Source organism: Xiphophorus couchianus, chromosome 22 (assembly GCF_001444195.1).
Source record: "Xiphophorus couchianus chromosome 22, X_couchianus-1.0, whole genome shotgun sequence".
Classification (NCBI taxonomy): domain Eukaryota; kingdom Metazoa; phylum Chordata; class Actinopteri; order Cyprinodontiformes; family Poeciliidae; genus Xiphophorus; species Xiphophorus couchianus.
The window spans coordinates 21,540,234-21,567,899 of record NC_040249.1 but is presented as its reverse complement, the minus strand read 5'-3'; the positions used below and the strand labels follow the sequence as shown (position 1 = coordinate 21,567,899).

The following is a 27,666-nucleotide window of genomic DNA, read 5'->3' as shown; positions in this document are numbered from 1 at the left end:
TGGAAGGGGGTGGGGGTGTTTTAGTGGTGCGGGACAGAAATGCACAGCCAGTAATAAGTAATACACACAAACACTGATTGATTTGAGCCTCGGTAGACGATCACATCTATCCTTATTCCATCATCTTGCAAGGGGACCCACTAAATAACAGAAGGGCCCCTCACAGGGTTTACAGCCGCAAAGCGACTCCCTGCAGCAGAGTTTACTCGCCTTCTATTTGCGAAAATGAGCTCGGCAAGCCTTCATCTCGACATTAGCCTCTCATTTGAGAGCTCCTCGCCGTCTCATGGATCACGCCTGTCACGGAGGACGGCATCCGTGTCACAGGTGTCTTGTCTGGTGATAAACGCGGCGAGCGTTTTACAAGCGACGCCGCTTTAAATGACTTCATCTCCTTAACGTAAACATGAATCACGGCGGAGGGAGGGGAGGAAACAGGAAGGAAGTTAACTTCCATGGAGGTCTGAACTTTAAAGTAATCAAAGTGCTGAAACAGAAGCTTACTACAGGGGGCACTAAAAGGGTATGAAAAGTTGGTGCTTTTATGGACGCGCTGATGGTGCCAAACAACAAACTCATATAGATGTTGATCTACAGCCTGTCTGTTAATTTCTTCCTTTCTCTCACTTATTTTTCCCCCCCTCCACGCCTGTGTAAAACAATCAATACCAAGGGCACATTAAGGTCTGGGTCGTATACTTTATTTATATTAGGCAATGACAAATCCTTATGATGCAGTGGCTTTTGGACGCATGTAGCGCCAAAGGAGTATTTACATTCACTCCCACGAGGGAAGGTGGAGATGGACGGAACAACGGAGAACGACAAGACGTCCAAATCCATCACAGAGGCCTTTCAAAAGAAATGTGCCCCACGATTTGGGCCAATTCCGTTTTATTCAGCATTTCAATAAATGTCCACTTTCTCTCTTTCTTGTTGCCGTGTAGCTACGACTCAGGGGCCGGCTGGGAAAAAGAAATGATGGTTAGCATTGTTGCTTGAAATCAGCCCAATTTGTCCAAATTCATGAACTTTTTTCCACCAATTGAATTCAATTTACTATAAACACCTCAACTGTTTATTTGGTATGAGATTCTCAGATTAAAAATGTTGTCTAATTATGTTTAAAGACAGCTGTGCTGTATTATTTTAAGCTTTGTTTGAGGATGTGTGTGGATCATCACCACTCCTTAAAGAGGTTTTAAAGAGACAGATCTCAATTTCTTTGTATTTGGTTCAAAACACATAAAAACTGAAGAAGTTAATCTGAACTGAATCATTTTACTGAACACAGAGATTCGTTAAAGCACCATTTATAATTCATGAAACCTTTGTGAAAAGACTACTCTGAGTCATTCTAGTGCTATATTGGCATTAGGAACACCTTAAAAATGAAACAGCTTAAAATCTTTAATAAATGAACAAATCAAACCAGAACTGCAATTTTGAATAATCTTGAAAAAATAAAACAAATTCTAAAATACTGCTAACATCTGATGCAGACGTTATGATGAACTGAATGAATCGTCAACCCCATAACATACAACAATAAAAATAATAATCAGCAGTTTTTGAGTCTTTTTGAGGAATAGAAATAATTGTTACTTTTCTTTTGCTTGGTTATGTTAGTTGTTATTTGGCAGACACCTTTTTTTTTGGCTGAGGCATTACTTCTTTAGACAGTGATTCTCCTGTTACTCCTTTATTTTAGATGCTGTGCAGCTGGAAGGATGTTTGCTCCTTTTCACAGAGATCTAAAGAGCAGTTGTTGTAACTGGATGTCACTTCTGGTGGAAAAGATGAAGAAGACGACAGGAAGTGATAGAAGAATGATGACAGGGCATTTTTAATGACTTATCGCGTGAAAAAACTTATTTGTGTGTGATTGTAATTGTATTTCTTAGTTATTGGAAAAATGGAAAATGCAAAATTGTGTTTTTTTGACATTAGCAGAATATTGACAACGTTTTGTGCACATTTGTAATGGAAACACAGCTGATGATAATAGACTGTTGAAAATGATTCCCACTCATCTGAGGTATTGCGACAGACTTGTAATGTTTTCTTGCAAAGGTAAGACATGGACACCTGATTCGTCACTCTGTAATCTTCATCAGATGAACCATTTGAAGGTGGAAATTAGCTCCTCCTTTAACATTTGTCACCAAAGTTTCTCCACAGATCTCAAGCTGTGTGAGCCCCAAAACTAAAACGATCCGTTTCGGACTCCGTACGGCGTCCCCTCCGATCCAACAGCCCTCCCCGTGCACCCCTCCTCTGGAGTAATGGGATTCCTCAAAGCTGCAGATGGATGGCAAATCTAGGCAGTTTCATCTACTAAAAGAGGGCATAAATCAGCGGTGGAGGAAGCGGGGACGAGGCAGGGGTTATCACCAGTCTGCCTCCCTCATGAGAGCTTTGCATTAAAGCATTAGTGAAATTAATTCATCTTTCATAAGAGGTTTGAGCAGTATCTGTGATCTATGATAACAACCAATTTCTCACTACGGAGGGGTCGCAGGAGGAGGGAGAAAGAGAGGGAGGGGGAAAATACTCTGCGACCCTGATAGACTACACAAATCTGCTCTTTTTAAATGGGCTAACATTATGTGGAGTGGTGCTCTCTGGAGCATCATCCCAGATTCATACGCAGGCTGGGGAAGAGACATCTATCACGAGCCAAAACTTTTCTCATCTGCTTGCCCCACACACACACACACACACACACTCCCACTCATCCTTCTCACGCTGTTTTTGGGCCTTCGTCTTTAATGTTTTCACTCCTTAATTGTTTTTAGATCAGGAGATCCTGAAGCTGCTTCTATGGATCTCTAGGATGTACAAGGAAGTAGTGGGGAAGCACGCGCGTGTGTGGGGGTGTATATGTGTGTTTGTTGGGGTCCGAAAGTGTGTGAAAGAGACGAAAATTGAGGGGAAGTGTGTGAAGGGGCCGTATCCATCTGTTTTGCATATATTCGCGAAGGCGACCGTCGGAGCATGGTTGACGGATGAGCAGGGAGCGCAGGGATGACACGAGGGCTGCCGTACTCTTTATTACTACATCAGCACTGCGGCACTGTGCGTGCGGCTTGCCGTCTGACGGGAAAACCGAACACAGCGGAGCGATCAGCGGGAAGCAACCAGGACCTTTTTCTTTTAGGTGTAATTCATGTTAAAACTGAGCATACATATGAAAGATCTAACTCTTTTTTTTATCTAAAATGAAGGAAAAACAAACAAAAACATTTAGTTAAAAAAAGTATTCTTGTGTTTATGAACTTTATTTCTTCCCACCTGTGGAAAGAAGTCCGCTGGGAACTTCTCCTTCTGCACCATGGGTGACTTCTGCTGCCTTATTGTGCGGATTTCCTTCCCGGTCACCTTCTGAAACATGCCGGCTGAAGAGGAAGAAGAGGAGGAGGAGGAAGAGGTGAGACAGAGAAGGACAGAAGGAGGAAGAAGAGAAGGAGAAAAAAGGACAAAAAAAGAGAGAAATGTCACAAAAAACAGATTGGTTAATATGAGTGAGTCTGAATCTTCTAACTGCTCAGGCTGCTGAAGTGGCAACTGCACCACCTGCTGGTGAGACTGAAGAACTTCAGGAAAGGAATTAAAATGAGGAGCAGCTACAAGAATACAGCGTTTGTTTTAATGTGAATATAATACTTAATGTCTGTGAATGAAAGATAAGCAGTTTAATAAGTGGTGATATATGTAATAAAATAGCCGTATTGATCTCATAATATGAAGCCAAAATTAAAACATGGATTCTCTTAAATCAAGAAAAACAAAACAATTTTTTTTTAAGAATGAACATCACATACCAAGGCTAAAATGTTGTGTTTACATGATGTAAAGAATGTAATCAATTTGGAGCTTTTTTCCACATATCATGAGACAAATCTTGTAAAATTCAACAAGGACGGAAAAGAAACACAAAGAAGAGCATTAACTTGGTTGCATAAGTGTTCAAACCCTAAATCAACCTTTCAATTCAATTTCAGCAATCAGAGCTCACACCTGCCACAGAATAGAGAGAATTTAATTAACCTGAAATAAAGTTAAGCTGCTCTAATATAATTCTACAGACTTAAATCGCTCTATATTTATATCTATATATAAATATTTGAATACCAAATAGACACTGAAAACATTCAGAAATTAGTAGTGGGTGCCTAAAATAAATTTCGACACACAAACATCAAAACTCTTATTTGAGTGTTGTTGTCTGATCTTATTTTGAGGAAAATAACAGGTGGAACCTCGACGCAGGTGAGCGCAGAACCCGGGCGGTAAATGGTGAACACTTGATGTCACATTCATGCTTTAAAAAATGTGACAAGCCAGATTTCACGGTTCCAACCTGGGGTGTAACTAAAACAGATGATCTTATGCTGCCAGGACTATTGAGTGAGCCACGGCAAAGCTGAGGTAAATGTTCACTGCAATATTTTACTGCGACCATCGAGATTCATCGCAAACCATTGGCTTTTGGGTTGTGAAGTATAACCTTGAAGATGAACATGAGATTGCTACTCGTAGATTTTTCTCAGAAATGCAGATTCTCTCAATAAGTAACACCAAAATTACATGTCAGTATCACAAGATGGTAAAATAGCTGTAGCATGTGATGAATGGATGAATGGCACAGAATGTTGGGTAATGAAAGTTTGGATTGATTATTAGTTTGTGAACAAAATTAGGTCATCCAACTGAAAAAATACTTTGTTTACCCCAAATGGAAATCAAATGTAATAACTCATTTCATCCAAACATCTTCAAAGAAAGGTTGTGGTTGGTGATGCTGTGGATCCGAAGAATCTCCTGTAGCAGTCAGTGTTCCAACTAAACTGAAGAAACCTCTGACTGAAGACTTTTGGCATATGACAGTCTCATTAATGTCATGAAATGCTAACAGCTCAATATTCGGGCAATTCGATATTAAACAGTAACATGTTCTGCTTGACACCAGTACTGCTAATCCACCTTTATTTGCTTTTGCTGCTTCACTTTAAGTCTCTTTCTGGCCAAGACTTCCCCCTTTTCTCTGGGCTCTGCATCCAGGAAGCCTGAGTTTCAACTCCTCTGTGATTTGGGGTCGTAGTTTAGGTACTATTTGAGCTAATCAACTGCTCCCAAATATAAAAACAATACTTTGTCAACGTTACGCATCAGGTCAGTTATCCAAAAGTAGAAATGTAATTTCAAAAATTCTTCCAGCTGCACAGCATCCAAAACCAGAGGGAACAATTGTCTAAACCTGCAACGTCTCAACCCAAAGCCAAATTTGATCCAAGTCAAACTTTCATTGTTCAGCAACAAAACGATATTAAATATAAATCCAATAAAATATTGACGTCAACAGGAGAAGAAGAATTTTTTTTTTTTTCCATTTTTGCGGCGCTAGTGGCTCGTATTTTTTGCGACAGTAGGCAGACAGGAAAGAGGCCGAGGAGAGGGGGGAAGACATGCAGCAAAGGTCGGTGGGACCGGGAGTCGAACCCACGACGTCCGCGTCGAGGACTAAGGCCTCCAAACGTGGGGCGTGTTAACCCCCTGCGCCACCACAGCACGTCCCGAGAAGATGAAATTTTTTTTGGAATGGTCCAGCCAGTGTTCAGAACCAAATTTGACTTTAGGGTTGTGGAAAAGACGCGTTGTCACAATCTGAGTGGACAAAACATCCTGTCACTCAGACAGACCTTTCTGGGATGCAGACAGACTACAAGCAAACACAATGTGGCAACTCAATCCAAAAGCACACACTCATGCAACCAGATGAGTGTTTTGTTGTTTTTTTTTGTTTAGATTTTTCTATTTTGTGATTTTATTGTAACACACGATGGTTTGAACACTCAAAAACATGTAAAAAACACAATGAGGTAGATAAGTGCTATTTTTATAACCTTTATTATGTGTTTTCTCAGGATTAAATGGACAATGTATGAGAATTTATTGGTAGTTGATTGCTGTTAAAACAAATATTAGGAAGGTGTAATTGTTGCGTTGCATTCCATCTTGCAATGAAACTTTACAGGGAGCAAAAGCCAGCCCATAACGTATTTTACCTAGTTGAAAAATAATTTAATGTTACTTTTAATCAGAATTTGTTTGTCTTTTCCTAAGGGACATTTTTCACAACTACAAGGAAACAAATATACACAAAACAAAACACAGAGTACAGGCAAACCCAGATATGAGTTAAATTAGAGCGTAAAATGGTTATTATTTTAACATTTATGGTTCTGAACATTTTAATTCCACTGCAGAAAATGATCAAAATATAACATTTCTGACTGAAGTTCTTCGACTGCCTGTAGATGTGTGTGGCCCCTCCCCCACGCCGCCGCCCTGTCCTTCACTGGTGCTAAAGCTGATCTGGTGTCTAATAGGAAGTGAGGCGCCTCCACATCTATATCCTTTCTTTAATTAGCGCGGTCGCCGGACCCCGAGGCCCTCTGACACGGCGGGCTGATGAGACCGCTGTAACTGTCCAATAACTTGTAGAACGCCATTACCGGCAGCCCCGAAACTGTATGAATTAAATCCTAATATTAATAAGCATTACCATCCGGTCCTGCTGCCTCCGTATTATCTGAAGAGCCAATCTTAGCTGACTGGTTCTGATGGAAGCAAGAATAGCCGGTAAATGGGATCGACACGAGGATTCATTTCTAGGGATTGGTGATGTATCTGTGGTGTGTGTTGGACGGGTGTGTGTGTGTGTGTGTGTGTGTAGGGTGGGTGTGTGTGTGTAGGGTGGGACGGGGGGTCTCACCTTCGAAATCAAACTCAGAGACGTTTTTCAGAGAATCGTGGATAAAGTAGAAACTTCCAAGAGCCTGCAGAGAGAGAAGAGAAAACCATGTTAGATGGTTGATACTGCAGAGAACGAATTAAAGGACTGACTGAAACATTTAGAATAAATACAAAAACATCAGCAGGAATTCAGAACAAATCTTTATTTAATGATCAGGACATAAACATGGAGCCTGAGCGAGTGAGTGAGTGAGTGAGTGAGTGAGCAAGTGAGTGAGTGAACGGATGGATGGATGGATGGATGGACGGACGGATGGATGGACGGATGTTGCCGCAGCTTGTTCAGGTCCAACACGATGTCAGGTTGAAAAGACATCAGCAATGCCGTTACCATAGCAACTGTTGCTCTACATTATTGTGATTAATTAGCTCAAGTTTAAAACGTTTAAAACAGCTGCCGCTCTTCATGGTGCATTTAAAACCTTCAGCCTGTCTCTCTAATTAAACGACTGACTTCATAAGGATGGCAACGCGGCCGGACAGACCCACTCCACCAGAACCACTACACACCATCAGCTGCACAGCGACAGGTGCAGCGTCCTCCCAGTACAGTACACTTCGCCTTTTTTCTGCACTCCTCCAATGCAACAATTTACCCTTTCAGAGCACACATTCAGATGGACTTTTCAATGAGTAAAGATCAACTTCAATAGGCTTAAAATCTTAATTTTGCCTCTGAACAATCAGGAAACTTTCCCAGTCGGTGGACGAGCCAATCAAAGTCTGTGGGAAGAAGTGGGAAAGCGGCAATGGGGGGGATTTGATGCGGTTCACACTCCACTACACCGCTTTCTGTTGGCCTCTTTACATTTAGGGCAAATGTAGGCTAAGCTCAAGCTCAATCCCCTGTGTCTTTGAGATAGCAGACCTTTGGCTCAGGATAAGTCTCTGTCCCCCTCCCAGCCACCATCAACACCCCCGAGCAAACACTGAGGCGAAGGCTGGTGAGTCAGTTCTACTGGAAAGAGCTGATCCAACAAAATAAAAACAGAACAGAGGACACAAACAACTAAGTTAGACGCAAATATGAAAATGTTGGTGAATTTAAAAAAAAATTCAGAGTAGAGATGCACCAGTCTAATATTAACATCTATATCAGTCCTGATATTGAAAAGGTATAGAGATAAGCCTGTTGCAATAAGCAATTAACCAAATGATAAATTAAAATGAGCTTGATTAATTCAATTCTGATGACTATTATTTTTTTAAAGAAAAACTCAGTTATTCTCTCTCACAGCAGTTGCAGATGCTTCGCATGTATCTGCCGATCGCCAATTTCCCAAAATTAAGGAAATTCGGGTCAATTTATTGGTGCATACCTAATTAGAACGGTCTAGTCAAAGCACAGATCTAAATCCAAATGAGATTTAGTGGCAAGACTTCAAAGCTGATGCTCAAAGATGTTCTCGATCTAATATGAAGATGTTTGCAGCAAAATGTGGTTCCACACAGTATCGACTGAAGAACGCTACAAACAGATGCACACACCCAACTTTTGAGGAATTTATTCGTGAAACATTTGAAAATGATGTGCAATTTATCTTTCATTTCATAATTACACACTACTTTCTGTATTGAATTAGACATGTGATCAATAACAACAATATTCAATACGTAGTCCTCATCTGACATCACACTTCTGGGATCTTTTGTATCTGGCAGCCATCTTGGTAGGTTTTCGTAACTAACTGACATGGCAGTTGCTATGGAGTTGAAATGGCAACAATAAACAAGCCGCAGGCTTACAGCTAGCTCTTGCCTCGTTCCTATTTAACTTATAAACAACTATAAAGCCTTAAGCTTTTTTTTTTCTCATATACTTTCTTCCTGTTGGTCTTGAAGTCATGGTTCATCTATGCTTTGTATTGCCAAGATGGCGGTTCGGTGGTGTGGATAACTTCTGGTTCGGACTAGTTGGAACTAAAATATAGACTACTGACTGAACTAGGATCCAGTTTAAGGCTCCTCCACTCTGCTTCATAGCTACTTAAAAATAAAAAAACAATGGTGTGGTGTGAAAACTGTGGAAGTTTAGCAATATTTCAGATATTTAAAACAAACACTAATCAAAAATTATCAATACCGACTTCTTCAATCATGATACGTTTTTCAGCCATATTGTCTGTTGCATACAATCCAAAGAACTTAGGTTTGTAGCATAACAAAAATCAGAAATGGTCCAAAAGGCGTGACTACTTTCGTAAGGCAGAGTTTATGATAAGGGGAGAAGAGCTAAAGAAAAAAAATCAGGCGGCATGAGGCAGGATTTTATCTTTTCTCGTCTTTTCCTACGCGGGGGACGGCGTTCCTCTGCATTATTTATGTTCGCCGGCACATCTTGAGATTAAACATTTGCTGATTTGTCAAAAGCACAAACATGAGGTCCTGCCCATCTCCTTGACATATAAGTTCAGCCGACACAAAACACCGTCGTGCATTTAATTGATGAGAACTGCGGCTCGTGACCCGAACCTCCGCCGCGCCACCCACTCCCTCCCCTTTCCCTTCGTCATTCCCTCTTCCCAGCTGTGATGAAGGAAGGCGAGACTCAAGGTCAAAACTTCAGAGAGCGGCTTCCAGGAAGGCGGCTGCTGGGCTTTATTTGTGCTTGCTTCTCTTTATGTTGTCTTTCACCTTAAAGGTGCCAAAACCAGACTGGGAGATAAATAGGAAAACACAGGCAGGGAGGGAGACGGGTGCCATTTGTCAAGGCGGTGGCACCGTGCTAAGTGCTGTTGTTTATGGGAATTTTTCAGAGGTTGGTGAAGCAAAAATAAAGAGACAAAAGCTGCATATCTTTTTAAATAACAAATTAAACTGCACTCTGCAATTTATCTGACGGGTCCAAGCACAGTTGATCGACAGAAAATAGATGGCCTTCACATGTAGGAGACTCTCATGATATATTGCTAACCTTGAAAAAAGTCCACAGACATGACATTTACAGGAAAAAGGATAACATGATGTAACTGCTTTTAATTTCAGGTTGAAAAGAAACAGTTTTTCCTACTGCTGAAAAAAATTAGGACATATTGTGGTTAAAATAATAATTAAAAAAATGTATAATTGTTAACGTTTTTGTGAAAAGATTAGCATTTCTATGGTCTGTTTTATACAACAGAATATTAGGGTTATTGTGAATCAAAAAATAAATAAATAAATAAAGGAAGGTTTAAATTTCTATCAAAAAACCCTAAAAAAAAAAAAGTACATTCATTTTGCATAATTCCAATGCAAAATGAAAATATGCATTTTCATTTTCTGTGATGTCGAAATGTTGGAAATTTGCAAGGAAAAAGAAGATAATTTTCCAGAGTAAAGACATAAATTTATTAATATTAAAACTAAGATATTGTCTGGTATTACAAAGTCAGACATTTGAGATACAAAGTGCCAAAAGTTCTCTAAGATTAAAGTTGTAAATAACAAACATCCACATCTGGACATTTTGCTGAGTGGAAGTGGAAGAGCTGGACTCTTTTCCTGAACCGAGTCCAAACTCGATCCAGACATGCTGCAGGACTTCAGAGATCATTCTGATTTAATTAGTTTACAAATAACTTCTGGCATTTGTTTGTTGAAAAATGACCAAGTTTAAAATCTCAGTAAACTTTGGAGCTTTTTTTCACATTATAATTTATAGAATATCTGTTTACATCTTAATGTACACCTTTATCAATGAAAAATTATCATTTTCTTTTCTTCAATGTCAAAAAATATTTTTAAAACTGTCTCTGAAATATGTAAAATTAATCTAGAAGGTTTTGGTTTGATGAAAATCTATTCTTCTGGGCCATATGAAATTTTTCCTTTCCTTGTTGCTTTTTTAAAATGCCTTTGGAGAAAATGCATTTTGGAAAATCCCAACAGTATTTAAATATATAAGTATATAATACATTAAAGCTGTCCAGGAGTGCACAGCAACAGGTGGGGGAGGAGCAGTACTCCATGACGCAGAAAGAGAAAACTCTCGGCATTTGAACCATAGGAATGCTATTTCTAAGCAGCTTTGGGCCTTTTTCAACCTTGGTACAACCAGAAACGGACTTTATCTACATGTAAGTAATGGCTGAAGTCTTCAATAAAATAACTGTCAATTCTGTGTTTTACTGTCATTAAAATGTTAAATTTTTCTATTTTATTGTAAACAATACAAAGATCAAAATTATCGCAAAATAGAAAATCTAACAAGGTTTTTCCTAAAGCATTTTTCAAATTAAAAATCCTCAATGTGTAGATTTCAGAAGAAGGTGGAGCTTCTGCAGGAGATCCAGATCAGACGACTATAAACAAAATTAATATGACACCGGCTAAATCAATTATCAAACAAATGATAAACAGCCGTGCCTAAGTGGCTACCCGTGTAATCGCAAAAATCTACTTAACCCCAACCCTCATAAATATTCATTTGACGCTGGGGTTCTGAACCCAGCAGCCACCGCGCTCCTTCCTCCTCCTCCTGCTCCTCTTCCTCTCTCCTGCACTCTTCATGAAGGAGCCATTATATTAGCAGGGGCCACAATTAATCCATTTCTCTCCTCACATGACAGCCTCAAAATATTCATTAGGGCCGGACTGCGCTGACAGGCTGTGCTTATCTCTTACCAGTGACTTTACAATGGCCCGTGTCAAACGTATGTTTGTCACGTCCCTCTTTATTGATTAGCTGCCAGATTCACTTGAAATAATTAAAAGATTATTTTACATATTTATAAACCTCACTGCCAAGGCGCCTACTTAATTTTCCATTAGTAAAATGCAGTCTATTAAGTGCGCTGTGAGGGCCACGGGGGGAGCAGGTGAGGGGAAATGAGTAATCGCTATAATTGTAGACAGAAAGACAATAACCGAGCCATAAAAGCTGGGATTTTATGACCTGTTCTGGCAATGCTATCTCTTATCACAAGTCATGTCGGCTCACAGATAAGGACACACTGACACAGGCCTGGCTTTGTGCACTACTCTCTTTGTGTGTGCGTGTGCGTGTGTGGGCGTGTGTGTGGCTGACATTTCCAAAAGCCCAGCAGATACGAGCTGAACAAGTCCCAATAGACTTGCTGGTGGAAAATAGAGAGTTGAAAGCAGCAGTACATAGCCCGCATACTTTGCTCCGCTGAATGTTTCATCAATACCAGAGGTTGCAAAAAGCGCCGCGGGCCAGCGGGGAGAAGCAGATGTTCTGTGACCCCCGCATAGATTTTCTGCATTTAATGTGAAAAATGAGCCATAAAGCAAACATAAAAGTAATAATTTTTCCTCAAGGTCTCGCCTCCAATCTGCGCTCAGGGAAGAGTGGTCAGTCCCACGGGGGCCGACACACTCCGGTGTCATGGCGGTGTCACCGTGAGACTTCAGAGGGTAATGCTCTGCCGCCCCTGCAGATGCTCAGTCTTAGTGGGTTTGATAGTGAGGGTCCAAAAAGGTTTAAAGCGGAAAAGTGTCTTGGATTTAACAGGCAAAGTAACAACTATCAGTGAGGTCATCTCTATAAAAATAGGAGTTGGCAGTTTCGGCAGAAAGACGTCATCAGTAGATATGTTTCCATTACAAATGTGCATAAGTCTTTGGCTTTAATCTTCTAATGTAAAAAAACAACACAATTTTGCAATTGCAACATTTCCATTTAATAAGAAATGCAAATAAAATCACACATGAGTAAACTTGTTCACAAGATAGGTTTTTAAAAATCATGGCAGTGACGGATGTAAACAGTTACAATGAAATATGCTCATAATTCAGACATGATGCTAGCACTCAACTATCAGCAATCAGAGAAGTTGGTGTCTTATTCAGGCATTAGAGAGGCTACCTGTGTGGCATTTTGGGGAAAATGTAGTCGGCAATTTTACAGAGGAGCTGTGGATTCGATACGATCAAATGACACACAGCTGTACAATGGTTGTCCGAAAAAAACAAGAACAAACCATCATCCTCCTTCCTGTCATCGTCTTTGTCGTTTTTCCCAGTAGTAATATCTGGCTTTTGATCACATGACTTGTGTATTGAAAAAAAAAAGTTTCCATTGGAGTTCTGCGAAATTTTGATAAGTCCAAAAAAACCCCCACTCCAACCTACCGCAAAAACAAGAGTTTTTTTTTTTTTTTTTTTAAATTGACATGTTTTCATTAGGCAAATTTATGTTGGTAATATTAATTTGTGCAATTCTATGGTTAATGAAAACACATGTACTGACATAACAGAAACATTGGTTGAAGGGTGCAAAACAGTAGAGTGGCTGTCCCATTAAATTTATCCAAAGCTCAGACCATGAAATGCTTTGAGAAAATGCAACAACTCAAGAGCTCTGTCTCAGATTCTACTCAGCATGATAAATGTTTAAGTTAATGACAAAACAATCAGAAAAAGACTGAAGTGTGTCTGGAAGGGTTGAAGGAGAAAGTCTTTTCTGTCTAAAAAGAAAACGATTTTGGTCTGTACCACTTCTGGAGAAGACCAAACATAACAATTGTCAAGCATAGTGCTAGAAGAATGATGATTTGAGCGTGTTTGGAAGTAAACTTCCTGCTTTGCAAACTGGACTTTCTAGGCAAACAAACAAGAGTTCGACTAAAGCGGACTAAACGGGGCTGGTGTGAATGCACCCTAAATGCCGCTCATGCTACCACCATTCTGCCACCATAACAAATGTTATGTCAGAAAGTTCAATCAGCGCTAATTAATAGATTCATAATATCCACAAAGGTCATCAGAGATGAATATTCATCTAAATTAATCATATGCCACATCTTTCTGATGTGGAGAATCCAAAGCTCTGCTGAAGCCGCTATTGATATGCAGGATCTGGGCCCCAAACAGCACCTTCACAGGAGCCTCTCTGCACAAACAGCCTGTTTGTCATCCCAGCAAGGAAAACACCACGGCACTAAAGTGTGCAGCATAAATAGATGGCTTGCTCTTTTCTTCCAGTCCAGAGATACAGATGGAGAAGTGTTAGTATTTTTTGCCACTCCAGAGACCAGCAGCCATCCCAAACTGCCATATGTGTTTGCCAATCCCCCTCCCACCCCCCCTTTTGCACTGCCATTGATTGAGTATTCAGAGTATTGAGCCACAGTGTCTATTATTCATCGGCTGCCGGGTAGGCCTGACTGGATACACAGACAAAACTCTCATTAAAACTTCTTCTGTCACTTCCTGTGATTTGAAAGTGGCCCGAGTGATGGAGGCATCCGTCAGGGGCCTGGAGAGACGCTCGTCTCTGGGGGGCGGGAAGGGGTGCCAGGGGCTCTAGGTAAGTACGGAAAGGACTGCACTCTACAAAGAGGAAACAAGTTAATGCGAATTTACCTAATTACAAGGTAATTACAACTAAGATTAGATTTACTCTCCTTCATCTCCAATGAGGAAAATAATGTGCAAAGCTTGAGAGAAAATTGGTTTATATCACAAATCAGGACTTGAACTGATCCTGTACAATTAATGAAACCAGGTAGATTAGCCATTTTAACCTCTTTTTGATCAATACTAACCTAAAGCAGTGCATTATGGTCACTGTACTAAATGCTACAGTATTAACTAAGAGCATAATGTAAATGGTACAGGGTTCCTACACTTTTCAAACATTTTCAAGCATTATCAAGGTAAGTTGAAATGAGTTTTTATTGCTTTTACATTGGTTAATGCTTTTATTATAATTTTGTAGTACTTTAAGACTTACATGTAAGGTGTGTTATGAATATTAATTATTATTATTATTGTTATTATTAAGTTTCCAAACTTTTACAGCACCACACTTTGAAGTTAAAAACAATACAAATAAACGTAAAAAAAAAAAAAAAAAAGTTTCATAGCATAATTTATTACTGTTATTAGCAAAAAGAAATAATTTTGGTAATTCTAACTGACCTAAAACAAAAAAGGTTTAGTCTGGTTTCACTTCAAGCCGTGATAAAAACTGTGTCTGTGTCTTTTTATTATCTTTAAATATCTGGTTTCAACTGTAAATAAATGGATAACTTTAGGTTTTTAATCAAACATTAGATTGCACTTTTCTACAAAACTGTGCAGTTTAAATCTCAAGCACTTTCAAAAAATTGACTAGAGGGAATTCATAACGCTGTAAGTTATAAAATCTCTTGCATGTTTTGCACACTAGCAGCTCCAGTTTCTCACTGGATGCAAACATGAACATTAGGTCCAGCAGATGCAAACAAATTGAAAATGTTTTTTACAGAAGTTGACAATTTGTCTGTAAAGTTTCTATTCTAAAGTTTAAGAGACTGACATTTCTTCCACACTGCAAAAACACAAAATCAAGTATTTTTCAAATTTTTAGAGCAACTATTATAGAACACATGAAAGTAGACAAAACTAACTTACAACTAACTTATAAGCAAGATAAATACGCTTGTTTTACGTCACAATTTCTATATAGAATATAGAAAAGTTCTGGTTCCACTGGCAGATCTTTTCACTTATAACGAGACATTTTTCCCATATAAAAAGAGAAAGAAATCTGCCAGTACAACTAGTACTTTTACATCTGTAAAAATGTCAAATGTAAATATAAATCTGAATCTTTTTGAAAAGTTGATTGTAAATTAGTATCCACTTTTTTTAGCACAAAGTATGAGCTAAACTCTGGTTTGAACAAATTTAGTTAATCAACTTTATTTATAAAGTGTTTTAACATCAGCCAAAACTGAAAAAGTGCTGAACATCAGTGATAAATAACATAAACCAAAAAAATAAAGCTATAATGATTTAAAAACTCAAGCACAATAAAATCATGCAGTTAAACCAGATTATTATAAACGATTATTTCAGTAATTGAGTAATCAAATAAACAATTGTCCCGTTCTCTAGCTACTTAAGATAGAAAAAGAAATATATAAAAGAGAAAATGCTAATAAATGTTGTTTTTTTTAAAAATAAGAAAACATTTTTTTGCTGAAAATGCAATAAGATTCAAACATCTCTAGATTGAAGTATGAAAAAAACTTTTTAATAGATGAGAAATAAAACGTTTCACATTAACTTTTAAAAATTAAAAAGCAAACTTAAATTGAGCCATTAGTAAACATTGCCTTCGCGCTGCGCCTCGAAGGCGGAGCTAGATCCACCCAGGCGTTTTTCACAGCTGAATGGTTGCCATGGTGATTAGATGATTTCTCAAATATCCATGAAAAATCAAGGCAACACGTCAAGTAAGTTTTTGATGAGGGAACTTTATAACATGATGCAAAGCTCAAAAAAGTTGATTTTACATAATACTGTCCATTTAACAAAAAGGCTGGACTGAACGTTGGCATAAATCATTCTCACCAGTTAGAACACTGCTGCCTTTTTTTTATATAAAAGAATAAATAAATGAGTTCAGACGTTTTATTTTTCTGTTGATTAGCAGTGATATCCAACATGCATTACATCAAAAGTCGCATCAGAGGACATTTATTCAAACCCATCTCTCACAAAAAAACAAGGTGTTGTTACTGTATATATCAAAGATATTTAACAAAGTTATCAAAGTCTTCCATCAGAATTAAGCTGAAGGAAGAAAAAAAAAGCTAGCATTATACCCAAGATGCTTTAAAGTCTGAGTCATATCATGTACACTCGTATTCACTTTGTTTCTTTTTTTTTTTTTTTGATGAATGTCGCTGCTGTGATGGTTTTATTGCTTTAGACCCCTCTGCCGGGCAGGTTAGAGGAGCGACTGGACGACTGATGAGCGTGGCAGGAAATTGGCAGATGGAAGCATCCATTTCACTGCTAATTAGGGGGTCCAGAAGCCCGCCGACTGACAGGGTTCAACTGGGCAATGTAGTGCCTGCCAGCTCCCATCCCGAGCGCTTTATAAAACGCTCTTTAATTCCCCGGCACAATATCATTAACTTTGTAAGTGGATGAACACAATGGACAAGCAATTTAATTAACTTCTACCATTGAATGTTGGAGGGGAGACTAAATGAAATTAATGCACAATATTTCCCAGGGAGGCAGCCAACCTTGGGAGTCGGTCTGGATTGTTGGCAGGTCAGGCGCTGCTGTGGGTTTGGCCAATTATGCCTTGTTTAGACCCATCCATAATATTTTCCTCAAAAGAAAATAAAATCAGTGGTTTTTAGATCAATCATGAGCGTGTGTCGCTCTGCATTCTGGGAGATTTTAGAATAATGAAGTGGAAGCCCGGAAACGGTCCGCCAAAAGCCTTGAAAGTCAACTGAGCTGAAAAACCATAACTGATCCGTGGAGCTGCGGGGGTTCACTTGCAATAGATGATCAATAAATGGCTCCGTGGAGGTTGGGATTGGGAAATAAAACCCGACAGATGATTTTATTTTATTTTTTTTACACTTATGTTGTTGAATTTCATTCAGATCCTCGGACCTCAAAGGATGAAGATTCTTTAGTGGCGGAGAGAACCCAGCACATCAGTAAATAACAGCTAACTTATTAAAAAGGCATTGTTTTGTGCATAAATACATTAAAACAGATAATACTGATAAAGCATTTTTGAAAAAAATGTTTTCATAAAAATTCTGTTTGTAAATGTTATGTCAAAAATTATTTATCGCCTCTCCAATAAACTGTACTAAAATCTATGATTGCGTTACAGAAATCATATTAGTGCTGATTTGCTTTTTTATTTTATTTTTACCTTTATTTTACCAGGATAAAAGCCCATTGAGATTAAAAACCTCTTTTTCAATAACGTTCTGGCAAAGGGGCAGCAACAATTAACACATTTTTGCATGTCTTCTGGTTTTTATGTCTCTTTCCTGATTAGTTTTTAGTCTTTGAGGGTTGATAGGCCTACTTGCCATCACCCTAATCTTTAGTTCCCATTACAGACAGTCAGATTCAAGACAGGGCTTTGACTGGGCCACTCCAAAACGAGAATACTGCTTCCACCCTTATGAAATGTGTTGTGACAATGAAAATATTACTGGGGCATGAATAGTTTTGGGCTTATATAATGGTTTAGTGTCACTGACTGCAGAGCTGTAAATCGCTGCCATTAAATGGAGAAGTTTAATAAAACGGAGAGCTTTAAAACATCTTTCCGCCTCCTGGTTTACCCAGCTCACGATTAAGACGCTTCAGAGTCTTGATGAAGCTCAGGTCAAAACGTAGCGGTCCACAATTAAATTAAGATGCATGCGCGACCTCCAAACTTCGTTTAACATCCATTCATTAAAATCAGCAAAGAGAAATATTAAGAAAATTAAAGGTTCTGAGAAGAAATTTAGCTTGCTAACAAGGTCAACTTCTCAGCACTAAGTGTATCGGACATCTGCGAGTGGGCATGAAAAGACCTTTCTTCCTTCCTCGCAGGAAGAGCGTCTTCTAAAAGCAATCTTCAAATGACCCTCTGATCTCGGGGGATCGCATAAATAGTCACTTTCTCTAAACGATGATGCTGTCTTGGCTCGACAAAATCATCATTTTAAAAGGGGATATGAAGATGATGAATATTTGCCTTATTAGATTGTTGCTAAAGATGAAAAATCAAAGTCTGTACAACGAAGATACCCATTAGTAATTAAAATGACATTACCTCCTCCCTGCATTCTCTGCCACTGCTTGCTCGCCAAAGCCATTATTCAATTGTTTCAGATGTCGGGGGTACAAAGTCTTTAATATACTTATGCTCATTAATGTAAATCATATTTGGCTATGGATGTCCAATAATCAAAAAGAATATTTCAACTTGTAATTTCCCATCTATAAAAGCATTCCCATTAGCGAAGGAGGCTCCATGGAAACGACAGCTCCTTGAGCTCATTGATTTTCTTCTTCTTCTTTTCATTTTTTTCTTTCGTTCTTCATTTCTCCATTTTGGAAAGGCTGCTAATGTTGTCATGGACTGTTCATCAATCTATATTTTTATCTGATTCAATAACGTGCCTATTCATGCGGTCTCATTTGTGAAGGAATTGATTAAATTAGGATTACACAGGCTGTGGGGAGGCTGGAAGCAATATAATTTTAACTGATTACTGGAATCAGATAAAGAAGTTTGAAAAAGTTTGTTGACTGAAAGTACAACTTATTTATTTCAATTCATTCTTTTTAGTAGACTTCCTTAACATTCTTATTTCAGAACTCCTGATTTTTCAGTCACATGTGATCCAAAGGAAAAGTTTGTTACTGATGATGGTGGCAACAATTATCTATGTCAAAAGGGCTATACAGCATCCACTTTTCACCAAAGTAAAATGTAAGACTTTTAAAGACCTTTTTGATGCCACCTTGTATAAAATTTCAGACCAAAACCCTTTAAATGTAGAAAATGTTTGGGGCATTCTCCTTTATTACAATGAAGCACATGGTTGAATGGATAGATGAATGGATGGATGGACGGATGGTTGAATGGATAGATGAATGGATGGATGGACGGATGGTTGAATGGATAGATGAATGGATGGATGGACGGATGGTTGAATGGATAGATGAATGAATGGATGGACAGATGGAAGATTAGATAGATGGATGTACGGACGGATGGATAGGTGCTGGGTTAAGTATCTTGTTTCAGCCTCATCATGTATCTCAGTTTCTGCTCGGCTGCAGCATTCAGCTCCCTCTGCTGGCCGACACAGGCATAGTGACTAACTTTTCTCCTTGGCTGTCCAGTGAGTCGCTGCTCTTTAGCTCTGAAATCTATTATTTGTTTGCTACATCTTAGTGGCGCTACTTCATCACATGCCACACAAACTTATCTCCACATCTAGAGCCTCCTCCTTCCTCAGCAAGCACACAACTCTTCCTAAATGACAAAAACCAGTGTAGATCATGATCATGAAACATCTATAGAATATGGCCGCTTCCCGGCCTGCCGCATCTCTGTGGACAGAGATTCGATAGCGTCTCTGTGGAGTCCAGGCCACCGCGCCAGAGGAGAGGGTTCAGTTTCAGGGTCATGTTCAGAAAAATATTTTTTTCTTCTTTTTTACCCCCTGGGATATATAAAAAAATAAGCAGCTTTCTGTCTGCGTACTGTCTGGGTATGAGCAGAGGCGTTCTCGGAGCACAACAGTGAGCACGGGAGCGTGAAGCTTTAGACGAGTCTGCAGGAGCACATGCAGCGGCTCGTCTCGGGCTAAGACGGCCGTCCGGTGCCTCTTTGTGGCCTTCTTTGTCTTTATGTAAAAACCAATGCTCTCCAATGATGTGTTATGTAAAATTCCCAGAGGCTTGATTTAAATGGTTGGATATCCTCCATGCTAGCTTAGTTATACTCCAGTGCATCGCCCCTGAGAGCGCAGGGACGCTGCATAAAAAGCAAATGTAAATGCAGCCTCAGCTTCTTAGATAACAAGAAATTATGTCATGCCTTTTTCGTCTTATTGTATTATTATAATAATAAATAAAAAAGAGGGACGTTTCTCGCGCAGATGTTTCTTTTTATCCGTACAATCTCTGCATCCGGGCTTTAAAAGACAGCTTTAAAAGAAAAGAAAAAAACTGCCGGTCCCGGTGCCAGGAGCGAGAGTGGCAGCAAACCCACGTCTGCTTTGCTGTAAACATCTCACAAGCAGAAAATGTGGGAGGAAAAGAGGATTTGGATGGGGGCCCATGCAGGCATGTCTGCAGCAAGTTGCATGGGTGAGAGCTCCACCCATGACCAGGTGCCACCTCATTCTTTATCACCGCACCACAACGTGGATCTGCTTTGTCTCAGTCTGTGCAGGTGCCTTTACAGACAATATTATTCAGAAACCTTAAACATTTACATGTTTTACAAACCCAAACTGCAATCAGGGTTCCCCAAATCAAACTTAAGTCTTATTAAGACCATTACTAATGATCTGTGTGATGACAAAAATGTACAAAAGGAAACTGCATAGTAGTGCCAATTGTATTACTCAGAATACATGTAGCATTGTCCAACCAAGTGGCGATAAACGTACACGTACCAATATTAGACGTCAAAAAGCTGGCAAGGGTTTATTAGCAGCTAGTTAGCGGTAGCTGCAACTGCAGCTACACAACGTAATGACTCCAACTTTTGCCATGAGAAGAATAAACAGAATATGAGATTAAATAGTTCTGCCACAACAAAATGTAAGGCCTGTGATTAACATATTTAAGGCCTGCTTACATTTTTCCAAACAATTTAAGACATTTTACGTCCTTAATTTTAGATACATAAATTTATGACTCTTTTAGGATGTGTGGCATCTTGTTAATGTGTTTTAGGATTTTATGTGATGTACCAAGATAAAGATGTACATAATTGTGGAGTCGGAGGAAAACGATCCATGGCTGCTTTAAAAAATTTTTTAAATGTGGCATGTTGTATAAATTCATGGATAGATGGAAAAGAATCATAGCAATTTTTCAATCAATCAATCAAATTTTATTTGTATAGCACCTTCCAGCAACAATGTATTTCAAAGTGCTTTCCATTATAAAAACACAAGAATACAAAGTCATAGAAAACACCATCAACATTAAATTTTGCACATAATATTATTGATTAATGTTTCATTGATCATGTTTCAAAAGCAACTCTAAGCAGCTGGGTTTTTAGTCTTGATTAAAGACACTCAGTGTTTCAGCTATTTTGGAGTTTTCTGGAAGTTTGTTCCAGATTTGTGGTTCATAGAAGCTGAATGCTGCTTCCCCGTGTTTGGTCTTGTCAGGTCTCCTGGTTCTGGTCTGCTCTGCTTCCCCAGAACCAGAAGACCTGAGAGGTCTGGAAGGCTGATACAACAGCAGCAGATCTTTAATGTGTTGTGGTGCTAAGCCGTTTAACGATTTATAAACTGTATTTTAAAATCTATTCTCTGAGCTACAGGGAGCCAGTGTAGTGAATTTAGAACTGGTGTGATGTGCTCTAACTTCCTGGTTTTAGTGAGAACAGCAGCTGCAGCTGAAGGATTGATTTTTTTAGGCAGACTTGTGAAGACACTTTTGCAGTAATAAATGCGACTAAAGATAAATGAATGGATGAGTTTCTCTAAATCTTGCTGAGGCATTAGTCCTCTAATCCTGGAAATGTTCTTCAGGCGATTGAAGGCCAACTTTGTTTTAGCAGTAATGTCGCAATTACACATTTTTCTAATATTGAGCAAACCTGAACTAAATTTATTTAAGTAAATCTATGCAAAATGTAATAATTAGAATACAGAGTAATATTAGTACTATTATTAATTTCTCTTTTTTTTAATCAGTTCTATTTTTCTCAATATAAAGCCTCTGTAGAGGAATTATCGGCACAGATTTTTCATCATCTGCTCTAAGCAGCCTAAGCATTAATCATTCACACAATTATCTACAATTATCTGCTATACACTCGCTTTACAAAATCTGCTCCCATTTCTCAAATCCACAAGTTAGTCCACAAACCCAGAGGACAACATTCAGGCCTCTATGACAATGCAGTATCGCCTCATTTCCACTCAGCCAAGTTTTGCTTTAAAAAGTTTTTTTCTTCATCAGAAAATGTAATTAGCTTGTTAAAATCAAGAGCTAGAATTTAAGTGAAAGAGCATAAGATCTAATGTGATTAGAGAGGCCTTAAATGAGCTGGTAATTAGCCACATCATGGGGCACACTGGGTGCCATTGTGTCTTGAACTTGAGCAGGAACCCTTACTGACTGGGGCATCCTTTATGTTAGATTAGTTCCCACTTGTCAGACATTATTCCCTGGAATATGGTTATGTTTTACTTTATACCTTCATGTGGCATCACTTGGGAATAATCTGGAGGTCACACAGAGGTCAAACGCTGCTGATCCTGGTGACTGAGTAATTTTTACCAAACAACAACTGAATGTCTGCAGGCATTAATGATGTGTCACAATGAAAGGATGAACGAAAGAAGAAAATAGATGAAGAAAGTAAGGAAGGATGGAAGGGCAGACAGATAAACAGGATAAAAGAAGGAAATATGAATTAATTAAGGAAGCAAAGAAGGAGGGAAGAAAGAAGGAACAAAGGAAGGAAGGAAGGAAAAAAGGAAAGAAAGAAGGAAGGCCAGATAGATAAACACAATAAAAGAAGGAGAAATGGATGAAGCAAGGAATAAAGAAGGTAACAAGGAAGCAAGAAAGGCAAGAAAGAAGGAAGGACAAAGAAAGGCAGAAATGAAAGAAATAAGAGTGGAAGAACAGATGGATAGATAGATAATCAGAACAAAACAAGAAAAATGGATGAAGCAAGGAAGGAAGGTAATAAGGAAGCGAGAAAGGTAAGAAAGGAAGGAAGGACAGATAGAAGGAAAAAAAAGAAAAAATGGAAGTACAGAAGTACAAAAGGAAATACGGATGGAACAATGAAAGCAAGGAAAGATACACAGACAGATAGATAAGTAGAAGAAAAGAAGGAAAAATTGATGAAGGAAGGAAGGCAGATGTTTGGACAAACGAAAAGATTAACTGACCAAAACAGATGGAGGAGTCCAAAAGTGGATATTCATAAGAATGCAAATGAAAATCTAACTATTTGTATCTTATTCTATCCTCAAATTGCTTTTCTTTCCTTCCAGATCTGAGAAAATAATCAAATTCCAAACTTTTGCAGCCAAACAGCCAAAACATTCAACATAAGCCGTATTTACAAAACACTGAGTCCGTTTCCTTGGAAAACTGTAGCAGATACATTTTGGTTTGTGTCTCAAAGATCCAGAAACTATAAATCATGAGTGACTCGAGGCTCCGCCCACAAACACGTTCACCGCAGGATTCATCAGACGGAAACCAGCGTTCCAGAGGGGGATCATTGTCTTTATGTTTATGCTGCCCATCATCAGCCGGAGCCCATCGTACCTCCGACTCCACCTGAATCTCCCTGCCACTGCTTTAATTTTCAAAACAAAAACACATCGGTGAAAGGAGAGGACAGCGAGAAGGGCGCTCCTTACGACGGCGAGCTGGACCCTCCTTACCGCTGACAGCAGATTGCTGCTTTTATTGGAAATAGTTTAAGAGACATCAGAAAATCTGGTAAAACTGAGACGGAAGCATATGAAAGCAATTAGCTGAATAAGACGGGAGTTTGAGCGGGAATATAATGCTTTCAGTCAAGGGCAAAAAGGGGCCATATGACTTCAAATTTCCAAGCCATGAGACGGTTCCATTTTTGCTTTTCTATTTATAAACCAACTGGACGAACATCCCCCCAAAAATCCGATTAGGCAAATTACGAGCCCAATAAAAGAACCGGCTGTTTCACTTAAAAGCTTTGGCCTCTTGTTTCCTAATAAAGAGCAAGTGAAAAATGATTCAATAATGGAACAAATGAGCTTTATGAGCTATTAATATGCAGTACATAACATAAACACGGCAATGATATTGGCTGAACATTTAAGGAGGTGAATAAACTGTCCACAGTGGGGAGAGAGTGGATTAATGACGGCGGCTTGTCCATGCAGAGCTTGTGATGCCGTTCCTCTGACAACAAACCCAGCTCAAAGTGGGAGGCAGTGACTGAGTGCGTGTCTCTAAAACGCTCTATGTGTTTAAAATGTGCTGCACAATACCTGCTAATTCTATTAAGTGCTCCTGCGGTGTGGCCGTGTGGTTACGGTTTGATGTAAATGGACGGCTGGTTGACTAAACAATGCAATAGCATTAGAATAAGATGATTGGATGACAGAGTGGGGTAGAAAGGCCCGAGCCTGGCCACCCTCGGGCCGTGCCAAGTCCATTATGCGTATTGGAGGCATCTGTAGATCCGTCATGGCGAGTCAGCCGGGAGAGAAGGGAAGCTGTTGTTCTGTTTAGCCGTCATCGTCAGGATGGCTTCCACCTCACGACATCCGGGCGCAGGTAATGCAATCAATTAGGGACCTCACAAACAATCCCCCCTTCTGTCAGTCTGAACCGGGGCTTCAGGCGGACTGAGGTACCAGGAGCCACCAGGCTCAAGGGCAAACCTGCAGTTTAGACGAGTCTCACTCCAGCAAATGCAACGTCTGTAACTGGTTTTCACAATTGTTTATGATGTTTTTATGTTTTCATGATGGAGAGCACAATGAACTGCCATGTTGCAAATAAACTTGATTTACTGATTGATTAAAGAGGTTTGTTGATGATTGGAAGGACAAACTTTCACAGGAGGTGAATCTGAGATGACTGTTAATCCCTCAAATAGACTTTCTGGGGAAAACATATCACTTGTTTCCATTAAATAGTGGTCGGTGCGCTATTTTGTGGTCTGGCATATTCAGGAGAGTGTTTCCAGTGCCAGTTGAACTCTAACTGGGCAGGTGGGGTTAAACCCAAATGCGTAACACTGCATCATAGTAGCGTGATACTAAAGTGAGGCACTAGTTTGTCTAGTGATGTTTTTCTGACCCCCAATCATTGGACTGTGGAGTGTGACACCAAAAAGACATTTTCCTCATGTTATAAGTGAAATAATCCGCTAGGGGAAACTAGTACTTTTTCACCAATATTCAAGAATTATTGACTTATAACAAGTTCCTGTATCTTGTCCAAAAGCTACTTATGAGCTATGTTTGTCTTATTTCAAATGTGCTGAGATATTTAGACTAGAAATTAGACCAAAAACACTTGGTAAGGTCTAGTGTTTTGCAGTAATTCACTCCCATGTAAAGCTGGGAATTACCTGCTATTTATGCAGTCACCCAATTCACCTTAAGACAATATTCTCATTCCAAGTCATTTAAAGCACTTATGCAGTATGTGATTGTTTGAGTGCATTCACTAGAGAGTCAAGAGGTTGTTTTAATTGGTTCACAACACAGAGCTTACCCCAGGAGCCACAGGATTTGTTCAAACCGCAGAGAAATAGCGAAGATTTAATGTTACAATTTCCCCCTGATATCAGGCAGCTGTGCGTGACACTGGGCTCATGTGAGAAGATCAATTCCCCCGAGGTGGAAGCATCTTCGTCAGATAGCTCGCTGAGCCACCATGACGGGGAAAATCACGAACCGCCACTTCCACCAATGTGGGGGATATTTGGATTACAGATCTCACCCCCCTCCTTCGCTTCGCTCCCTTTCTACATGACACCTTCTGTGGAGCAAGGTGTTCCCAGAGGAGGGAGAGGGGGACATCTATATACACTTAGGCAGGAGAAAGGTCAGGCTGCCTGAATGTGCCAGGCAAACAGGCAGCGGCGGTCCAGGAGGCCTGGGGATGAATCACAGGAGAATTGGTGCATGGCAGTGAATGAATAACCCGCCATGTCTCCCCAAACCCCATTATTTCCCCGCTTCTCCGGCGGGGCCTGAAATTCATGTCTGTGCATGCTGCCAGTTCATTAGGGGAGGGATGTCATTCCTCTTCTGGCTGCGGCAGGACAGGCCAGGCGGGCCCCAGGAGGACCCGGCCCTGTTTAATTCCACATCAAGCGCTCCACTGAGGACCTTAATCTCTGCTTGGGTGATCAATACTATATCAGTGTAAATTAAAACGACAATTTTAAAGCAATTAAGCCTGTTAATGCTCGATTCAAATGTCGTTATTTGCCTGGTGAGAGACGAAGGGCAGACCGGTGTGTGGGATGCGCACGCACACACACACACACACACACACGCCCCCACATGAGTAGTTTGGTTGGGGGTGGGGCTAAATTATGAGCCATGTCCACAGTGACAGGTAAACCGCTTTAACCGGCACAGCACAATGTTGAGACCAGAAAGACAGAGCTTAACAAAAGCAGCTCAACTCTCCACCCAGAGACCTCTCCAATTTCAGAGAACGATAACCCAATTGTTCAAATCTGATTTGTTCGACCAAACCCAATTACGGCCATATTAGATGAGAAGTGGCAGGGAGAGAATGCTTGCCAAGGGAAGGCAGGGTAAATAGAGAGGGTGGGAGAGGGTGCAAAAGAAAAAAAAAGGAACATTACACAATAAAAATGCACTTAACTATAGAATCAAGCCAAGCAGTAATTGCATGATTGGATTATTTTCATCTCAATCCTGCGTTCTGCTTTTGAAAGGCTGTTTGGAGTCATTGTTAGAGGGAAATAAATGGGACCTAACATTAACCTTGTCTCTGTGTGAGTCCTGTCTCAAGTGAGGTGATGTGGAAGTGAAGAGGAAATGAAATGATAACGTTGTTGGTCGTTTATACGCCAGACAGCTGCTGAAGTTTTACAAATTCGCCAATTAAAACCAATTACACACCAGGAGAGAACTTTGCACTTTCTGCCGTTACACCAGAGGGAATATTTAACTGAAAAATGTAAAACAAAATAAATACATAAAATAAAAAAGTTAAACTGACTGATTGTTGGACTTTCTCCTTCAGGTTTTACTTTAAGTAATGGTTCCATCAAATATAGCAAGTCGGTAAATCCTTGAAAAAGCACAGCAGCAACATCAAATCCCCACAAACATATTTAAAATTTATGCAATGACGTGTTAGATTTACTCTAGTTGTGATACAATTTCAAATAAGAGGTTCTTACTCTTTGGGATCCTCAAAGTATGTTTAGTAAATGTGAATTTATGTTCTTTTTGGTCAGCAATTTCTGCTTCAATAACTTACACATTACACTGAACATTATAATTTTTATTTTAATTAACTTTAATTCAAAAATACTTTATTTATTCTAAAAGGGAATTAAATTGTAAAGTCATGTCACCAAGGTATATTTTAAGATAAAAGAGTCAGTTTTGTCTTAATCTCATATGACAATCTTGAGAAAATTTTATTTCAGTTGTGGTTGTTGCCATGGTTACTGATCATAACAACTGTCCAAAAGTCATAAAAAGTCAAAGAATACTACAGAAAACTAAGTGTGCACTGCCTCAAACAAAAAATATGAACAAAATCTGAAAAAAGAACAAATCAGAACAAATATACTGTAACTCCACCATGAAAAGCACAATTGTAAAATTGAAATTTCTTAAATAAAGGATTAGTGTTTCAGCTGCTCTCTGATTGGGCATG

At 39.4% G+C, this 27,666-nt stretch overlaps 1 protein-coding gene across 2 annotated transcripts in view; it reads right to left on the bottom strand.

The window, feature by feature from the left end:
- The window catches only part of inpp5a (inositol polyphosphate-5-phosphatase A), a 168,441-nt gene that overhangs the window by 77,646 nt on the left and 63,129 nt on the right, over positions 1 to 27,666 (bottom strand). For both annotated transcript variants that reach the window (XM_028006649.1, XM_028006650.1), the window contains exons 5-6: positions 6,779 to 6,842; positions 3,295 to 3,398 (exon numbers count right to left, since the gene is read on the bottom strand). In XM_028006649.1, coding sequence (XP_027862450.1) covers positions 3,295 to 3,398; positions 6,779 to 6,842 — 168 coding nt within the window. The remainder of the gene's footprint in view (positions 1 to 3,294; positions 3,399 to 6,778; positions 6,843 to 27,666) is intronic.